The 15,754-nt window shown below is 30.0% G+C and overlaps 1 protein-coding gene across 1 annotated transcript; it reads right to left on the bottom strand.

The window, feature by feature from the left end:
- Window positions 1–2,403: 2,403 nt before the first annotated feature.
- On the bottom strand, window positions 2,404–10,163 carry Crz (Corazonin). The gene is made up of 3 exons (XM_089709732.1): window positions 10,109–10,163; window positions 6,008–6,198; window positions 2,404–3,263 (listed from the first exon to the last, which is right to left on the bottom strand). Exons 2-3 carry the CDS (start codon window positions 6,194–6,196, stop codon window positions 3,177–3,179), a joined length of 276 nt encoding a protein of 91 aa, XP_089565858.1. The 5' UTR covers window positions 6,197–6,198; window positions 10,109–10,163; the 3' UTR covers window positions 2,404–3,176.
- Between the last annotated feature and the right edge of the window lie 5,591 nt (window positions 10,164–15,754).

Below are 15,754 nucleotides of genomic sequence, written 5' to 3'. Positions count from 1 at the left end.
CGGCTAATAATGCCACTTAGAAATTTTAGATTACTATTTGAATTTTTTTAATGGCAAAATTATCGTTTACTTTCACCGTCCGCCAATTTAAAAAAGCTTATTTTCAAATACAGTTCGAGTAAAACAGATGTATTTTGTGAGTGCAACGGCCGTTGAAATTTCTACTGTCTGGTTTGAGACATATTATTACTTGATACAGGTAAGTAAACATCGTTTAAATACTTTCAGAAGATGAGCAATATATTCATTAACCGTTATTTACATTTGATAATGAGTGTAGGCACATTTTTTCGTCAGAATTTAATTTTGACTAAAAACTGAGAAGAAAACGTCACGTCAGTTTTGCAACATTTTGCTTCGTGACCTATAGGCTGACAAGAAAAGTCGCAAAACTGACAGCTTAAGGTAAGTCTAGATTGTCATTGTAATATTCTACATAATTTTTATAATTTTTTCATATTTTTAGGTTTCACTAATCTCGGGACCAAAAAGGACATGTATAATTTTCAAAAAATGGTATTGCAATGAATGCGTTGGTCAGCAGGTATACCCTGAATACGTATGTGATGCATGTATGGAAAGTTAAAAGGTGTAGTGTATTTATTTCTTCTGAGTTTTACCCTAAAATTGATACTATGTCAAACTGTGTGTTGGTGTATTTTTTTATGATACTAAAATAAAATTTTTGTAAACGTTTTCTCGGTTTTATTTTAACCATGTAAATTGGATTCAATATAAACCTAGCCTTATAAAAAATGGTCTATCGGTTTTGCGACAGTCCCCCGTTTTGCGACAAGAAAAATTTTAGTTTTTACATTTTTTTATTATAAGGGACACAAATAATTTGATTTCAATATTTAAAATGGTTTTGCTGTTCCGAAATAAAATAATCACTTTGCCGATTTTAATCAAAATGTATTAAGTATCGTAAAAGTAACGGCTACTTTGGCATCAGCTGTGGCAAAACAGAACTTAAAGCTAGTTTAATAGGAATTTTATTAATTTGTCGACTTCAATTTTCTATTTTTTAAATAATGTATGTTATAATCTTCGTAACACAATCAACTTCCTTCGTAGTTAATAGTTACATGAGCATTAACTGACACTTTTTTTCACAGTCCCAATTTATTTTGATGATTTCTCATAAAACAAATTAATCTGCAAGCAATTAAATACAATTTCACTTACTATGATGTATATTTAAAATTTCTAAATCAAAATTTCATTAAAAATGCAACATTTAAAATTTATCCATAAATTCAGTCATGGTACACTTTTTTTTGAAAACGCTCAGATACCATTTCATTTAAAAATTAATTAGCGACATCTAGTATTGAATAGCACGACAATATAGTTTTTATTACCACAACTAGATGGCGCTGTTCTCAAATTATAACTTAGTACTACTTTTCACAACTAGATGGCGCTGTTATAAAATGATAACATAGTACTACTTTCTACAACTAGATGGCGCTGTTATCAAATGATAACATAGTACTACTTTTCACAACTAGATGGCGCTGTTATAAAATTATTATTTAGTACTACTTCTCACAACTAGATGGCGCTGTTATCAAATTATAACTTAGTACTACTTTTCACAACTAGATGGCGCTGTTATAAAATTATTATTTAGTACTACTTCTCACAACTAGATGGCGCTGTTATCAAATTAAAATCTATACAATATACATATAATAAATATGTAGAAGGGTCAATTCTGTACATTGAAAATATTAAAAAATTAAATAGCAGGGGGTGTTACTGGATCGATACCAAACCCAAATATGTCATTAAAAATTTTTTTGTCTGTCTGTCTGTATGTGAAGACATCACGTGAAAACTAACGGTTCGATTTCGATGAAACTTGGTATAATTATACCTTATTATCCTGGGCGTAAAATAGGATACTTTTTATCCTGGAAAAATACGTAGAAAAAAAATAATCTTAATTTTTCAGTTTTATCCATAGACGTTGTTCTGTAGAACCGCGAACACGTTGCGTATTATTATAGGCCTAGCCGTATTTGGGTCCAATAGATATTTATAAGATGACATTGTCAGAGTTAATCAAAATGGAGACCATCCACGCGAAGACCGATATCCGCGCGGACGGAGTCGCGGGCGGAAGCTAGTTTTATATATTTTCGTTGAAAATTAAATTTCTAGAAATTCAAAAAGATTTCCTTGTGAATCTGCCACCTGGTTATGGAAAAAGGAACTAGGAAATAGGTACATATCTTAATTTTAATCATGTTTTGGTCAGGTGATTCGTATAAAATACTTATTCAAACTTGGGTAGGTAGGTATTTCAAAAACAATAAAAACGAGTCGTTCTGTATCAATATAATATTTATTCATTAATATTACATGGCACTACATTATTTTCTTACTAATTACGTTAAGTAATCTTTATATTGGATTCGTAATAATCTTATAATATTATAATACAAAATACAGCAACAAGAAACAGTAGGTATAGATTCAACAGACAACAAAAATAAACACATTTAACTAGATTACAATATAGTTGTTTGTATAGACAATAAAAACATTTTTAACCTACCTAGGTTAAATTGTATGTATACTATTGCAGGAAGTAAGCTTTTAGGATATTTTTCAGTAAGTACCTATAGTAATGGGAAAATATAAGGCCTAGTTTTGTATATATTATACAAATATATTCTATTTATGGAAAATGACTAAAAATCTGACTACTAATTAAATCTTGATGGCGCAATATATTTTTCCATTTCAGCTTCAATATAATTAATAATTATATTATAACAAAAACATTGACTATAAAGCAAACGTAATCAATGCGTAATTCCAGCCTTTTATTACGCATTGAATAAGTGAGAAATCAGTAATTATAATATAATAATGCTTCACTGTATAATATAATTATGAGTACCTAAATTGAGTAAATTTAACGAGAATTTAACGAGAATAGTTTAAATATAAAATGGTGTATTGGTTTCTGTTAGTAACTTATTAATTAAATGTATTTTTGAAAACAAATCACTTTTATTTCCTGCATTATTATTAGTATACATTTATTTTTATAATGTTAAATCTGGCTCAATTATAAGTACCACCTGTTTTTAATATTTGGTATCAATAATAGCGTATCTTATAGATAAATACCTAATAACAATTTGGCTCGGTCGGTGTGTTCATTGGAAAGTATCGGAAATGTCCTGGTGATCGGAGCGATACCTTTTCGGGATCTCATCATCTTCATCGTCACATGGTACGAGTAACTGGAAAAAATAAATGTACCTAGTTCAATAATATCATTATTTTTAATTTTAAACCTACTCAAAACAAGCAACAAATCTATCATTATTTACGAAGACGATCAAAATACCTATAGGCCAGTGGAAATTAACATTAAATTCGCAAAGCACGATGTAGATTTGAATTTTTGGTATGTTGTTTGGATCAGTGAGGGTGATGTAAATCCCAATTTGCAACTTCGAAAAAGTTGTGCTCGCTGCGCACCACGTGATAAACTGCGAAAATTTTGGACTTTTTTCACTTTTTGCTCTAAAAGTCATAAACTATGCGTTTCCGACAAGTATGATTCAGTACATAAATTAAGGTTATTAAATTTGAAACAATTTAAGCCTAACCGCAGCTCTCTAAACTTTATAACGACTAAACTGTGGCCATTCGAAGATGGTTCATTTTTCCCGAAATATTGAAATTTTTAGTTTTGCTCCCGTTTGAAGCAAAATATTGGCAAAAACCGCTCGTTCTATGAGAAGTTCGTATAATAAAGTTGTAGTGCATTTAATTTTCTTTCATAAGAGCATAGAATAAAGTCTGTGAGACAAATATTTCACACACAATATCTGAAAAACAAAAAGAAGGTAGAAATAGATTTTTAAAGAATTGAAACTGAGAGCATATAAAATCATGAAAAGAATAATACTTTTTCATTTGCAGGATAGGTAATTAACAAAATTACAAAATTTGGGAAAGTAGGAAAAAAGATTATACGCAAATAATAAACTGCGAAAATTTTGGACTTTTTTCACTTTTTGCTCTAAAAGTCATAAACTATGCGTTTCCGACAAGTATCATTCAGTACATAAATTAAGGTTATTAAATTTGCAACAATTTAAGCCTAATTAAAGCTCTCTAAATCTTATAGCAACTAAACTGTGGCCATTCGAAGATGGTTCATTTTTCCCGAAATATTGAAATTTTTAGTTTTGCTCCCGTTTGAAGCAAAATATTGGCAAAAACCGCTCGTTCTATGAGAAGGTCGTATAATAAAGTTGTAGTGCATTTAATTTTCTTTCATTAGAGCATAGAACAAAGTCTGTGAGACAAATAGTTCACTCACAATATCTGAAAAACAAAAAGAAGGTAGAAATAGATTTTTAAAGAATTGAAACTGAGGGCATATAAAATCATAAAAAGGATAATACTTTTTCATTTGCAGTATAAGTAATTAACAAAATTACAAAGCTAATTAAATTTTCAACAATTTAAGCCAAACCGCAGCTCTCTAAACCTTATAACAACTAAGCTGTGGCCTTTCAAAGATAGTCAGTTTTTCCCGAAAATTTCAAATTTTTAGTTTTGCTCCCGTTTGAACCAAAATATTGGCAAAAACCGCTCGTTCTATGAAAAAGTCGTATAATAAAGTTGTAGTGCATTTAACTTTCTTTCATTAGAGCATAGAACGAAGTCTGTGAGACAAATAGTTCACTCACAATATCTGAAAAACAAAAAGAAGGTAGAAATAGATTTTTAAAGAATTGAAACTGAGGGCATATAAAATCATAAAAAGGATAATACTTTTTCATTTGCAGGATAGGTAATTAACAAAATTAAATTTTCTACAACTTTATTTTATGACCTTCTCATAGAACGAGCGGTTTTGCCAATATTTTGGTTCAAACGGGAGCAAAACTAAAAATTTGAAAATTTCGGGAAAAACTGACTATCTTTGAAAGGCCATAGCTTAGTTGTTATAAGGTTTAGAGAGCTGCGGTTAGGCTTAAATTGTTGCAAATTTAATTATCTTTGTAATTTTGTTAATTACCTATCCTGCAAATGAAAAAGTATTATCCTTTTTATGATTTTATATGCCCTCAGTTTCAATTCTTTAAAAATCTATTTCTACCTTCTTTTTGTTTTTCAGATATTGTGAGTGAACTATTTGTCTCACAGACTTTGTTCTATGCTCTTATGAAAGAAAATTAAATGCACTACAACTTTATTATACGAACTTCTCATAGAACGAGCGGTTTTTGCCAATATTTTGCTTCAAACGGGAGCAAAACTAAAAATTTCAATATTTCGGGAAAAATGAACCATCTTCGAATGGCCACAGTTTAGTCGTTATAAGGTTTAGAGAGCTGCGGTTAGGCTTAAATTGTTGCAAATTTAATAACCTTAATTTATGTACTGAATCATACTTGTCGGAAACGCATAGTTTATGACTTTTAGAGCAAAAAGTGAAAAAAGTCCAAAATTTTCGCAGTTTATCACGTGGTGCGCAGCGAGCACAACTTTTTCGAAGTTGCAAATTGGGATTTACATCACCCTAACTGATCCAAACAACATACCAAAAATTCAAATCTACATCGTGCTTTGCGAATTTAGGGTTTTTTAGTGTCGATTTCTACTGGCCTACTACACATATTTCGTTTTTTAATCTCCTTATCGTAAAATTAGTTTTAAAAATAACAATAACAAGTTTATTATAATATTGTCCATTTTACAGTCTCTATACGACACAGCGACAAATCTTTAAACTGTCCTTACTTTGTAGAACTGCATTATAATGGGCACTATCGTCTCTCTATAAATATAAATTAATGTGCAAATCATGTCCAAATATACCTAATGTTACCTACTGAATTCTGCCAATCATAATTGGTTTGATCCGCGCTTAGAGTATTTAAGAATCCGCGATTTTAGAGAAAGCTCATACAGATTTAAGAACACTAAAAACACGCTACGAATAAAAAAAACTTTAAATACTCACTCTTTCCGTAAAAGGTTTCCCCATAATCAAATACTTCAGCTTCTGCACTTGGCAAGGCGAGAGTATCTTGTCGAGGCTCGTCTTGTGCCCGTCGCGTTTTCCGTTCGTCCATCCTCGCGAGTATTGGAAGGTCTGTGACGTCACCAGCGTGACGCTCACCATGATGAGGAAGAGGGTTAGGTTTGACATGGCTGGGAAGAGATATTTTAATGAAATAATGATATAGGGTACTTGAACAACAATTTGACTTGTAAGTTGTAACTAAAATTTGTATGGAACTTGAGCATATTGTATAGGTTCTCTACATAGGCAACAGAAAAATATTTTTCGTAAGTATAAGGGCGAACTCTATCTACGGATAACTAAATTTAGAAAGGTAAGTTTTGTGAAATATAAGTACGTGTTAGATAACTACATATTTTTACACAATATAATATTAATTATTAAAATACTTTAAGGACATATCCTCGTGACTTTAAACCTACATCCTCAATTACATATAATTGAGGATGTAGGTTTAAAGTCACGAGGGGAAGTTCAATATTATAAAATAACAAACAAGTAGGTATATACCTATACCTACTTATGAATAGATCCAGTAACAATTGTTATTTTGAGCTTTGCATTAAACTCCTGTATACGTGATACTCTTGTATGCAAACAATTTGATCAAAGGATAACATCTCTGTTATACGTTTCAATATAATAAAAATATGTGTTCAGGTAAGTGTTTGTTACATAGTGGGTGGGTAATGCCAAGGTTTTATATCCGGATTTGCTTGTAACCTACATAGGTACTATAATTAGATATAGGCATTGCTAAAAATAGAGTATATTTAATAAAATAGAGTCTCAAACTTAGAAAATTCAATAATACCTAAAATAATACAAGATAAAACAAAAGAATCAAGTTTATTTTAAGGTAATTAATCATAAGTAGTTAATCATAGGTAATTTCTTTTTCCAGCACACAAGCCTGAAGAAAGAAAAATTCAAGTAGCGTGCTGCACGTTGGTCAGTTTTTCGGAACAGCCTGCTCGACAAATTTTAGTTTTAGCTCGAGCTTTTAAGCTATAATTAATTGATATTTTCTATGTATGTATATGGTTATGTGAACACTGACAAAATAATTAAAATGAATAAACGCAATATAACATACAATACAATTATATGTTTTATTAAAGAAAATGAAATCCTACCTTTCTTACGTACGAAAATTAGTATAGAAGTTATAAATATATCCTTTAATTAATTCATTTCACAAAGTATAATCATCATACAGCATAGACAACAATCTCCTAATAGAATTTCCAAATGACCAGCTCTAAATATAGCCAGCAATTTTCCGTTCAGGTGTTAAAACGCAAATAATGAAACGGCTTCAATAAAAGCCCCATTTTGTTCTCCGCTGTCCCTCCGGTCTATAATTACAAGGTACGTTTTTAATTTACAAATCGAAATGCAAAGGCGTAAGGATTAATTAAATACTTTAGAAAAATGCAGTATAGAATGACTTTAGCTCGACTTTTCACTTTAGTAACTGGAGGTGACTTTAGGCGTACATGTTTGACTTTAGTGGCACATTTACCGTACATATTACCTTTTAGGTTATCTATTTTATCTATTTATTATGTTGTTCTCGTAGTTTAATACTTCATTGTAGATTCATGTGAACTGGATAAATATTTAAACACATTTTATGAAACATACATAAATTATTGTCCTCTTATCTAGAGTTTAGATATTCTATTTTCCGCATTTAGTATAGCAAGTAATTTGCACTATTACTTTACTTATTATAATATATGTAGTGTATATAAATTAATATTTATAAATATTAATTTAATATATAATATAAAAAGGAAGATGTTACTTATATCAAAAATGTAAAAGCAAATCAATTAGGTAATGAATAATGACAAAGAAATGAATAAATATGAAATACTTCCTTTGATAAATGACTACAATTAAGACGAGTTAAAATGATATTTCTATGGCATGCAAATGAAATTGGATCGAGAACATTAGTAGACGCTTCTAGAAGCATTTAAATTTTAAAATAATAACTTTCAGTTTCATGAAGTTGTTAGGCTAATAGTTACACGGGCCATGGCTTTACTTAATAATTATTTATCTGTGTATATTACCTAGTATTATATTACATACCTATGTATAAATTACTTTTACACAGTTTCCTGTTCTAAACATTTTTTTCTTACTAGCTACTTTTCCCGTATTCATCTGGACTGACCTGACTGCCTTTTTCATTATAATATAGTACACTAGTTTTCCGCGATTCCCTATTTTTATATAGGTATGTAATCAGTTTTCCGTACAAGTAGGTATAGATAGGTTTTGAAAAGTTCCTGCGAACTGACTGAAAACAAACATAATATGCCAAAAACCTTGACGAGTGATTTGCACTGAATTTAGAACACAATTTTAGTAGGTATTTGTATTATCTTATTTTACATATGATTAAGGAATTATACGATATATTTATGATCTATGACCCTACTTACACATGAAAAATATATGGCAGAGCACAATTAAAGGTATTCTAATTTATTTTTACTAAGTAGGTAGGTAATGCCTGTGGTACTACGTATAACAGTTTTATTTGCAATATTGAACTCAATATATTCTACCCTTGCACTTTATGTTTGAAATAATATTCTCAGATGGTCCACCAAGTTTGCGATTGAGTTTTCCGTGTTTCGTGATAAGATATATTTCGTATTGACTTACAGTACGTGCTTTTAAAACTCTGCTGTCTGCAGTCTAGATTTTAGGCTATAGAAATATATTACTATCTTATTCGTTTTGTCTATAGTCTATACATATATGTTAAATTGGTTTTGTAATCTTGCATGTGTCCTATACATTTATTATCTATACTAATATTATAAAGCTGTGGAGATTTTGTTTGTTTGTTTTTTTGAACGCGCTAGTCTCAGAAATTACTGGTCCGATTTGAAATATTCTTTCGCTGTTAAATAGCCCATTTATCGAGGAAGGCTATGGGTTATAGGCTATATATCATCATGCTAAGACCAACCGTAGCAATGCGGATGAAACCGCGGAGCACAGTTAGTTTTATATAAAATTCTCCTGTTGCGCTGTTTGAAGTTAAACGGCTTGACCGATTCTCAGGAAATTTTGTGTGCATATAGCAGGTCTGAGAATTGAACCACATTTTTTTAATACCAGTTTGATAAAGTAAGGCAGCAACTAGCAAGATTTATTCATATTATGTAGTTTATTTCTAACTTTCCACCCGCTTATTTTATTTATTACTAGTCAAAGGAAATTCTCATGGGAATGAGATGTTTTACTGTGGTAAAAAGTAGTAGGCTGAATACCTACTGGAGCCTAAAATCTCCAAACACAAAAATTATATTATAAAATGGTTCTGTTGTGACGTGGAAGATGATACATAAACAATTATTCATTTGTAATTCAATATATTTTTCCTTGATAAATGGATAAATAGGCATTATATAATTATATAAGTAACATAGATAACTTTTTTTTTAATTGAAATAAACCGTAAATATTGTAAAATTTATTAAAGATGTAACTATAGATATAGATATTGAAGAAGAAAACGAGAAAGTTTTCAATTCGACTGTAATTTTATTTGGGTATAGATCACAACTTTCGATGTGAACTGATTTTGATGATTCTTTTTTTCTAATTTGAAAGCTAGTGCCTTCCAGTAAGTTATTTAGTCCCATTTAATTTTTCTACATTTCAGACCATTTGAAGACGGTTTAGTTTTTGTATTAAATAGGTAGACTGTACATATTATGGAAACTAAAATATCTTTACCTATTTATTATATCATTGAAATAATACCTACTTTTGTTTTTTTACCACAATTTGAAATAATATAATATGTATTTATTTATATAGTATGTATTAACAATTTAGGTGACCCAAAAATTGTATTACGTTATATATTATCGCAAAATAAATATACAGAAACTATTCTCCGTTTTAAAATACCTACTACTAAATCAAAAAAAATTTTAAGAAACGTAAAAATTATTTTACCTCTTTAAATTTTAAATATTAAAATTGAATAAATTTATATCTTACCTTATAATAAAAAAACACACAGAACTTTCGTCTCCTACCCCTAATCCTGGACTACGAGTTTTGTCGCCAACCCTTAGCTTATATACGCAACGGGACGCTATACAATGTACTCAAATATATATTATATTGATCCTTCATTATAAACCCACGCTGCACTAGTAGGTATGAACTTTATAATGTTGTACTTATTTTGAATATAGGTTGGTTTATGCAGAATATTTTTAGGTATTTCAAAGTTTTTGGAATGCTTCAAGGTAAATATTTTAAATGGAAAGATGGTAATAATATGCATTAAACAAAATTTAATATAGAATAAGAATAAAGGGTTTAATATAATATAGAACATAAAATGTTATTTTTCTGTGTGACGGAAAATCAAAATACTTAACTACCTAATTTTGGATAGAATTTTAAGAAGATTATATTTTTAGAATATCTACATAATTCAGCAAATGTTACAAGATTGAATAAAACTTAACTGCCCCTTTTCACCATTTAGGTATGTTTAATTTCGGATTTGTCGATGTAGGAAAGTTGATTAATTGAAATGCGGTCATTGTAGAACACACTTCCTCTCGCATCGAGTGTCGAGATCAAACGGTTTCTAAAAAGTCAAGTTCCACAGTTATCGTTTAATAGAACAATAACTATTTCACAATATAGAGAACAATTAATAAAATGAATGATTGTAAATAATTTATAGGTAATTTTTTTGTTAGTTGTCGCGATAATCTACCTACCTTCTTTCACAGAGCTTCTAAAATCAAACCTTATCAAACAAAATTTAAAAGAGGATCAAATTATTTTTGCAATTGCATCTCTTAAGATTAATTTATCAGATTCGTCAGAATCAAATAATTTCCATTTTTATACAAACACGACTAAAAGTACCTAGTTAAATAAATAAGTCTGTGGTAAGTGCTAGGATAGAATGTATGATTTTTTTCAATTCACCTGAAACTATCGTTTAAATTTAACCCACAGTTAAAACCTAGTATACCCCGGCCCTATTTCCGATGTATTTTAGCAAACCTCATAGGTTTTATAACCTAATGAAGTAACGAAGCCTCTCAAATGTGAGTGCAATTAACATGTTATATTTAAAACATATTAATAATAATTAGACAAGATGTATTCCTGCCTGTACTGTGCTAAAAATAGTGGATGTTTTCGTGGGCAAATTGAATAAAACCTTTTTTACTTGTATCGAAGTTTTTAGCGTAGAAGTTCATCGGAATTTATTACGTAAATTTGTATGATTTATACTTTATAATATTGTAGTGTGTTATGATATTCTATCTAAGTATCAAATTTCATCGCAATTGGTTTGGTAGTTTTTCAGTGATTATTATAAACTAGCTGTGCCCCACGGTTTTACCCACAGTGCTCCGCCCCTGTTGGTCTTAGGCCTTAGCGTGCTGAGCCTTCCTCGATAAATGGGCTATCTAATACCGAAATAATTTTTCAAATCGGACCAGTAGTTCCTGAGATATTAGCGCGTTCAAATAAACAAACAAACTCTTCAGCTTTATAATATTAAAAAGTAAAAGTACAGATAAACTTCCTGATTCCCGACCGGGCAAGTATTCTACCATTTCACATATTTTTTATACCCTTCATAAACTGTGTATCTATATTCTCAGAACTAGCACAAAATTTCATAACAATCGGTCTAGCCATTTTGGAGTATGGCTACAATAAAATAACAGCTTATTTTAGGCCAGACCCTTTAGTTTCTGTGATCTGTGGGCCAGACAGTTACCCTTTCCCGGGTATTTACCTTATTTCGTGAAACTAAAAACTGCCGAATGATTAAGGGCTCTTATTGCGATGGCAATTATTACCTTTGTATGAAAATAGATTATAGAGCATGGAAATAAACGAACGTTTATAGTACATATACCAACTGAATATAAATAAATAAATATAATATTTAAAGCGTTGTGTATTCTTAATTTTTTTTTCTAACAAGCCTATAAAATGCTTATCAGAATGTATTTAAAAAAAGTTAAAACGAAACATTATTTTACGATTATTAGAATCTTGCAACACACGCGTTTCGTACTATAAATATATTATATTATTATGTTATTCCTGAAATAACTACGCATAATATTATAAATATATTCGTAGGTACTACGTGGTATATTGCACGCCTCATAAGCGAAGCGTTGAGGTGGGTACTACTGTCACTTCGCGCAAAACATCTGATTTTTCAAACTTAAAATGTCTTTATGTATCATACATTGCACTTGTAAGATAATACATACACACACATATTAAGAAAAAACACTATTTTTAACGTTCATGATATTTTTGATGTCATTTTTGTTATTTAAACTAGTTAAAAAACAGTTTAAAAAAGTTCTGTCTTGGACGTCCGTGTGTCTGTATGTGCGGATCCTTTTTCTTGTTAACACGATAGCGACCGAAATACTTTACTAATCGAGTCTTTTTTTTTCACTTACGCTTGAGTATGCTCAGGAATAGAACCCTTTCATTTTTCAGGGTCTGATTCGATGTGGTTTAATTGTTATTAAATAAACAAAAATAATAATTAATAAATATTTATAAAAAAAAAAATTATGAGGCGTGCACTTTTGGATTTTCCAAATTATTTATCATTAGTCTGTGGCAGGTACTATGTTCGTAGACGATGTATGGAAATATACAATCTATACAATCAAGATGAAAATTGTTCTTACCCTGTAATTTTAATCACATTATTAATAACCATTATAATATTATAATTAGATGGCTTCTAGATAGGTTTAAATACTGGATATGATAACTATATTTTATTACGAAAAAATACAAAAAAGTTATAAATATTTACATGCTTCGAATCTGTACAATGAGTACTGTAGGGTCCTCAAGACTTCAAAAGACTTTCAAAAGAGGTATCTTCTAGGCTTCTGGGGAAGCGCTCCATCTTAGGTCATCTTACAAGCAGGCGACTGTTCAGGCGACGGTGTTCTATTGACCAACAAAATAAAATTAAATATTGAGATCAGAAAAATAGCGCATTTTGAATTTCTACTAATCATTTGAAAAGGGTTTTTTTTAAAGTACCTAACCACCCTTTTAATTTTCATGCGTACCTATCTATTATAATTTATATATTATGTAGTAATAACTTAGATCATTTACTTAATGATCTAAGAGTAATAATTGAATATGTGATTAGATAGATAGTTAATATTTTGGATATAGGTAAAAAGAAGACAAAAACGTTGGCGTTATTCATATTTCATCAAAACATTCAATTACAATCCTAATTACTACTAAACATCAGATTTCGTCTCCAAGTCAATAATTATTTGAACCTTCCAGTGGCTCTATAAATACTGGTTCTATTGAAAGATGTAAGTTATTAATTATCTGTATTATTAATTCAAATTCAATGGTTTATTATCGGCTGTAATTCATAATTGCGTTCTCAGAAATCGTGCCGTAGTAAGTATGTATTTAAATATGTTTGGAAAATTATAGTTTCGTTATCCTTGCTACAGGCTACTGTGATATTTTAAATCTCCAGATTTGTATCGAAATCGAATATTTCATATACCTATATGTATATATACCTAAGGAATAAGTTTAGCTAAGTATACCTAACTAACCTTACCTAGGTACTAATATTGTAGGTACGTACATATTTAAACGCGAAAGTTTGTAAGTATGTGTGTTTGTTGCTTCTCAGGAAAAAACAGCTGATTTGATACGGACGAAATTTTGTTTCGAAAATAGAATATTAGCTATAGTTTGGATTAGAACCGAGTGACACCGCAGGTTTGATGTTCCTATCATATAAAACTGTGATCTGTGTATAAAACTATCAAAAAATAAAAACAGCATGCACAGGTAACTAGTAGTTCTTAGTTCTTTAATTTAAAATCAAACACAAACTTAACTATTAAATACCTAGTTACTTAAATATTATGTTCTATATTTTGTGCTTCTAGGCTTCTTAGCAGTTGGTACGTCTATAGTCTATACCTTGTCTATAAATGATACCTAGAAGACTGAATTATAAACTGTTCATGAATACGTAATTCAAGAAAAGCTGAAATAGAAATTTAAATAATATCTCATCCGTCAAGCGGTTTGTTTTATATTAATTCCAACAGTTTCATAATGTAAAAATTATTATCTTCACTTCATAATGAATAGGATTAAAAGATTTGATCGCAAAGTTTCAATGCTCATTAGTCATTATTATTTCTGTGATATTTTGAGGACTTAAAAATACGGATCAAAAATTTCAAAATGGTATGTACTTAGGTCTAATTGTTTTTTATGAATACGAATATTTGTAGGTATGTGTAAATCGTAAATACTTTAAATATAAGTAACTACTTACTTCTGAATTCTGACTGAATATCGGTCACGGCGGCGGTCCTTGCTGTGGTCCTTGGGCATGAGGATGTATGCAACGACCATGCATCACATTAACCATGGGGCGTAGACTATAATATATACACAATCACAATAATTATTATAAGTTAAAGTTTTAGTAGGTAACTAGATACTTATTCCATTTTTATAGATGTTCAAAATATCAATAAACCTGTTTATTCAAGCAATTGATAGATAATTCCTTCCTGTAGTAGGTACACCACAGTCCACAGGTACACGGTCCTGTATGTAGGTACTCAGCAGCCGCAGTTGGCAAAACAACCTACTTCTCAATCACTAACAAATAAGGTCTCAATAATTATATTGTGTGTGGATGTTTTTGTTTAACAAACTTATTAATTACAGAGAAGTTATCAAAAAATTACTCAATTAACTATGGAATTTGCATTTTTATTACCGCGTTGTAACTAGGTAGTATAGTTTCGATTGTGTGTAAAACGCGTAAGTAGACTGTAGATAGTTTCCCTTGGTGTATTTTACAAATAAGCGAATTTATTGAGAAACGAAATATGAAACCTACCTCGTTATCCTGAATCGCTTTTTCTTTTGTAACAAAATCGTAACGATCACGAGTGTCAAAATACGAGTTTTCGATATCGTTTCCGTATTTTTTGCGGGTTGTTAAAAGTTTAATTTGTTTTTTTTAACTATCGTTATCAACTTATCAGCCAGCTTGGGTGGTAACTGGTAGGCTGCATTCATTCCGAAGTGGGTAAAAAAAACAAAAAAAAATTAAAAGTACTTAAATCTCGGTAAAAATACCCTGAAAAATACCCTACCAAACATATATATGTAATTTACCGATTCAAGGATGTGTAATTTACCGATTCAATGTAATTTACCTTATGTAATTTACCGATTCAAGGATTAAATTATTATGTTCATACTTTTATCTCAGCTTGTATCATGTTTTAAATCAAGTAAACTTTGGCTTTGTAAGTGCTTTGTAGTGTTAAGCGCCATCTAGTGTTTGTGTTGGAAATTACTTGAACTAAACTTGATGGTGAACATTATTATGAATCATTGTTATTATTCGACTTTAGCAAAGTCTGCGATGCATAATTTTTTATTTTCTAGTCTTTTAAAATTATAATAAATATTAAAAGTCGCATACTATTTTTTTATATGAATAGAAATATCCGATTGTGAATGAGTTCATGTTCGGATAATGAAGTTGACACAATTTACTAAATCGTTCACCATGACGTCACATGTTATGGAAATATACTC

The sequence above is a fragment of the Colias philodice genome, chromosome 23, assembly GCF_061535455.1.
Source record: "Colias philodice isolate Cphi_HAF_F1 chromosome 23, ilColPhil1 Martin Lab GWU primary, whole genome shotgun sequence".
Classification (NCBI taxonomy): Eukaryota; Metazoa; Arthropoda; class Insecta; order Lepidoptera; family Pieridae; genus Colias; species Colias philodice.
Note: the sequence above shows the minus strand (reverse complement) of the source record. Positions and strands in the feature narration are given on the sequence as shown.

Coding starts and splice junctions, on each gene's coding strand:
- Crz (XM_089709732.1), bottom strand. CDS start 6,196: ATGTCAAACCTAACCCTCTTCCTCATCATGGTGAGCGTCACGCTGGTG. Junction 3,264..6,007: donor GGAAACCTTTTACGGAAAGA/GTGAGTATTTAA, acceptor TATTTTTTCCAG/TTACTCGTACCATGTGACGA.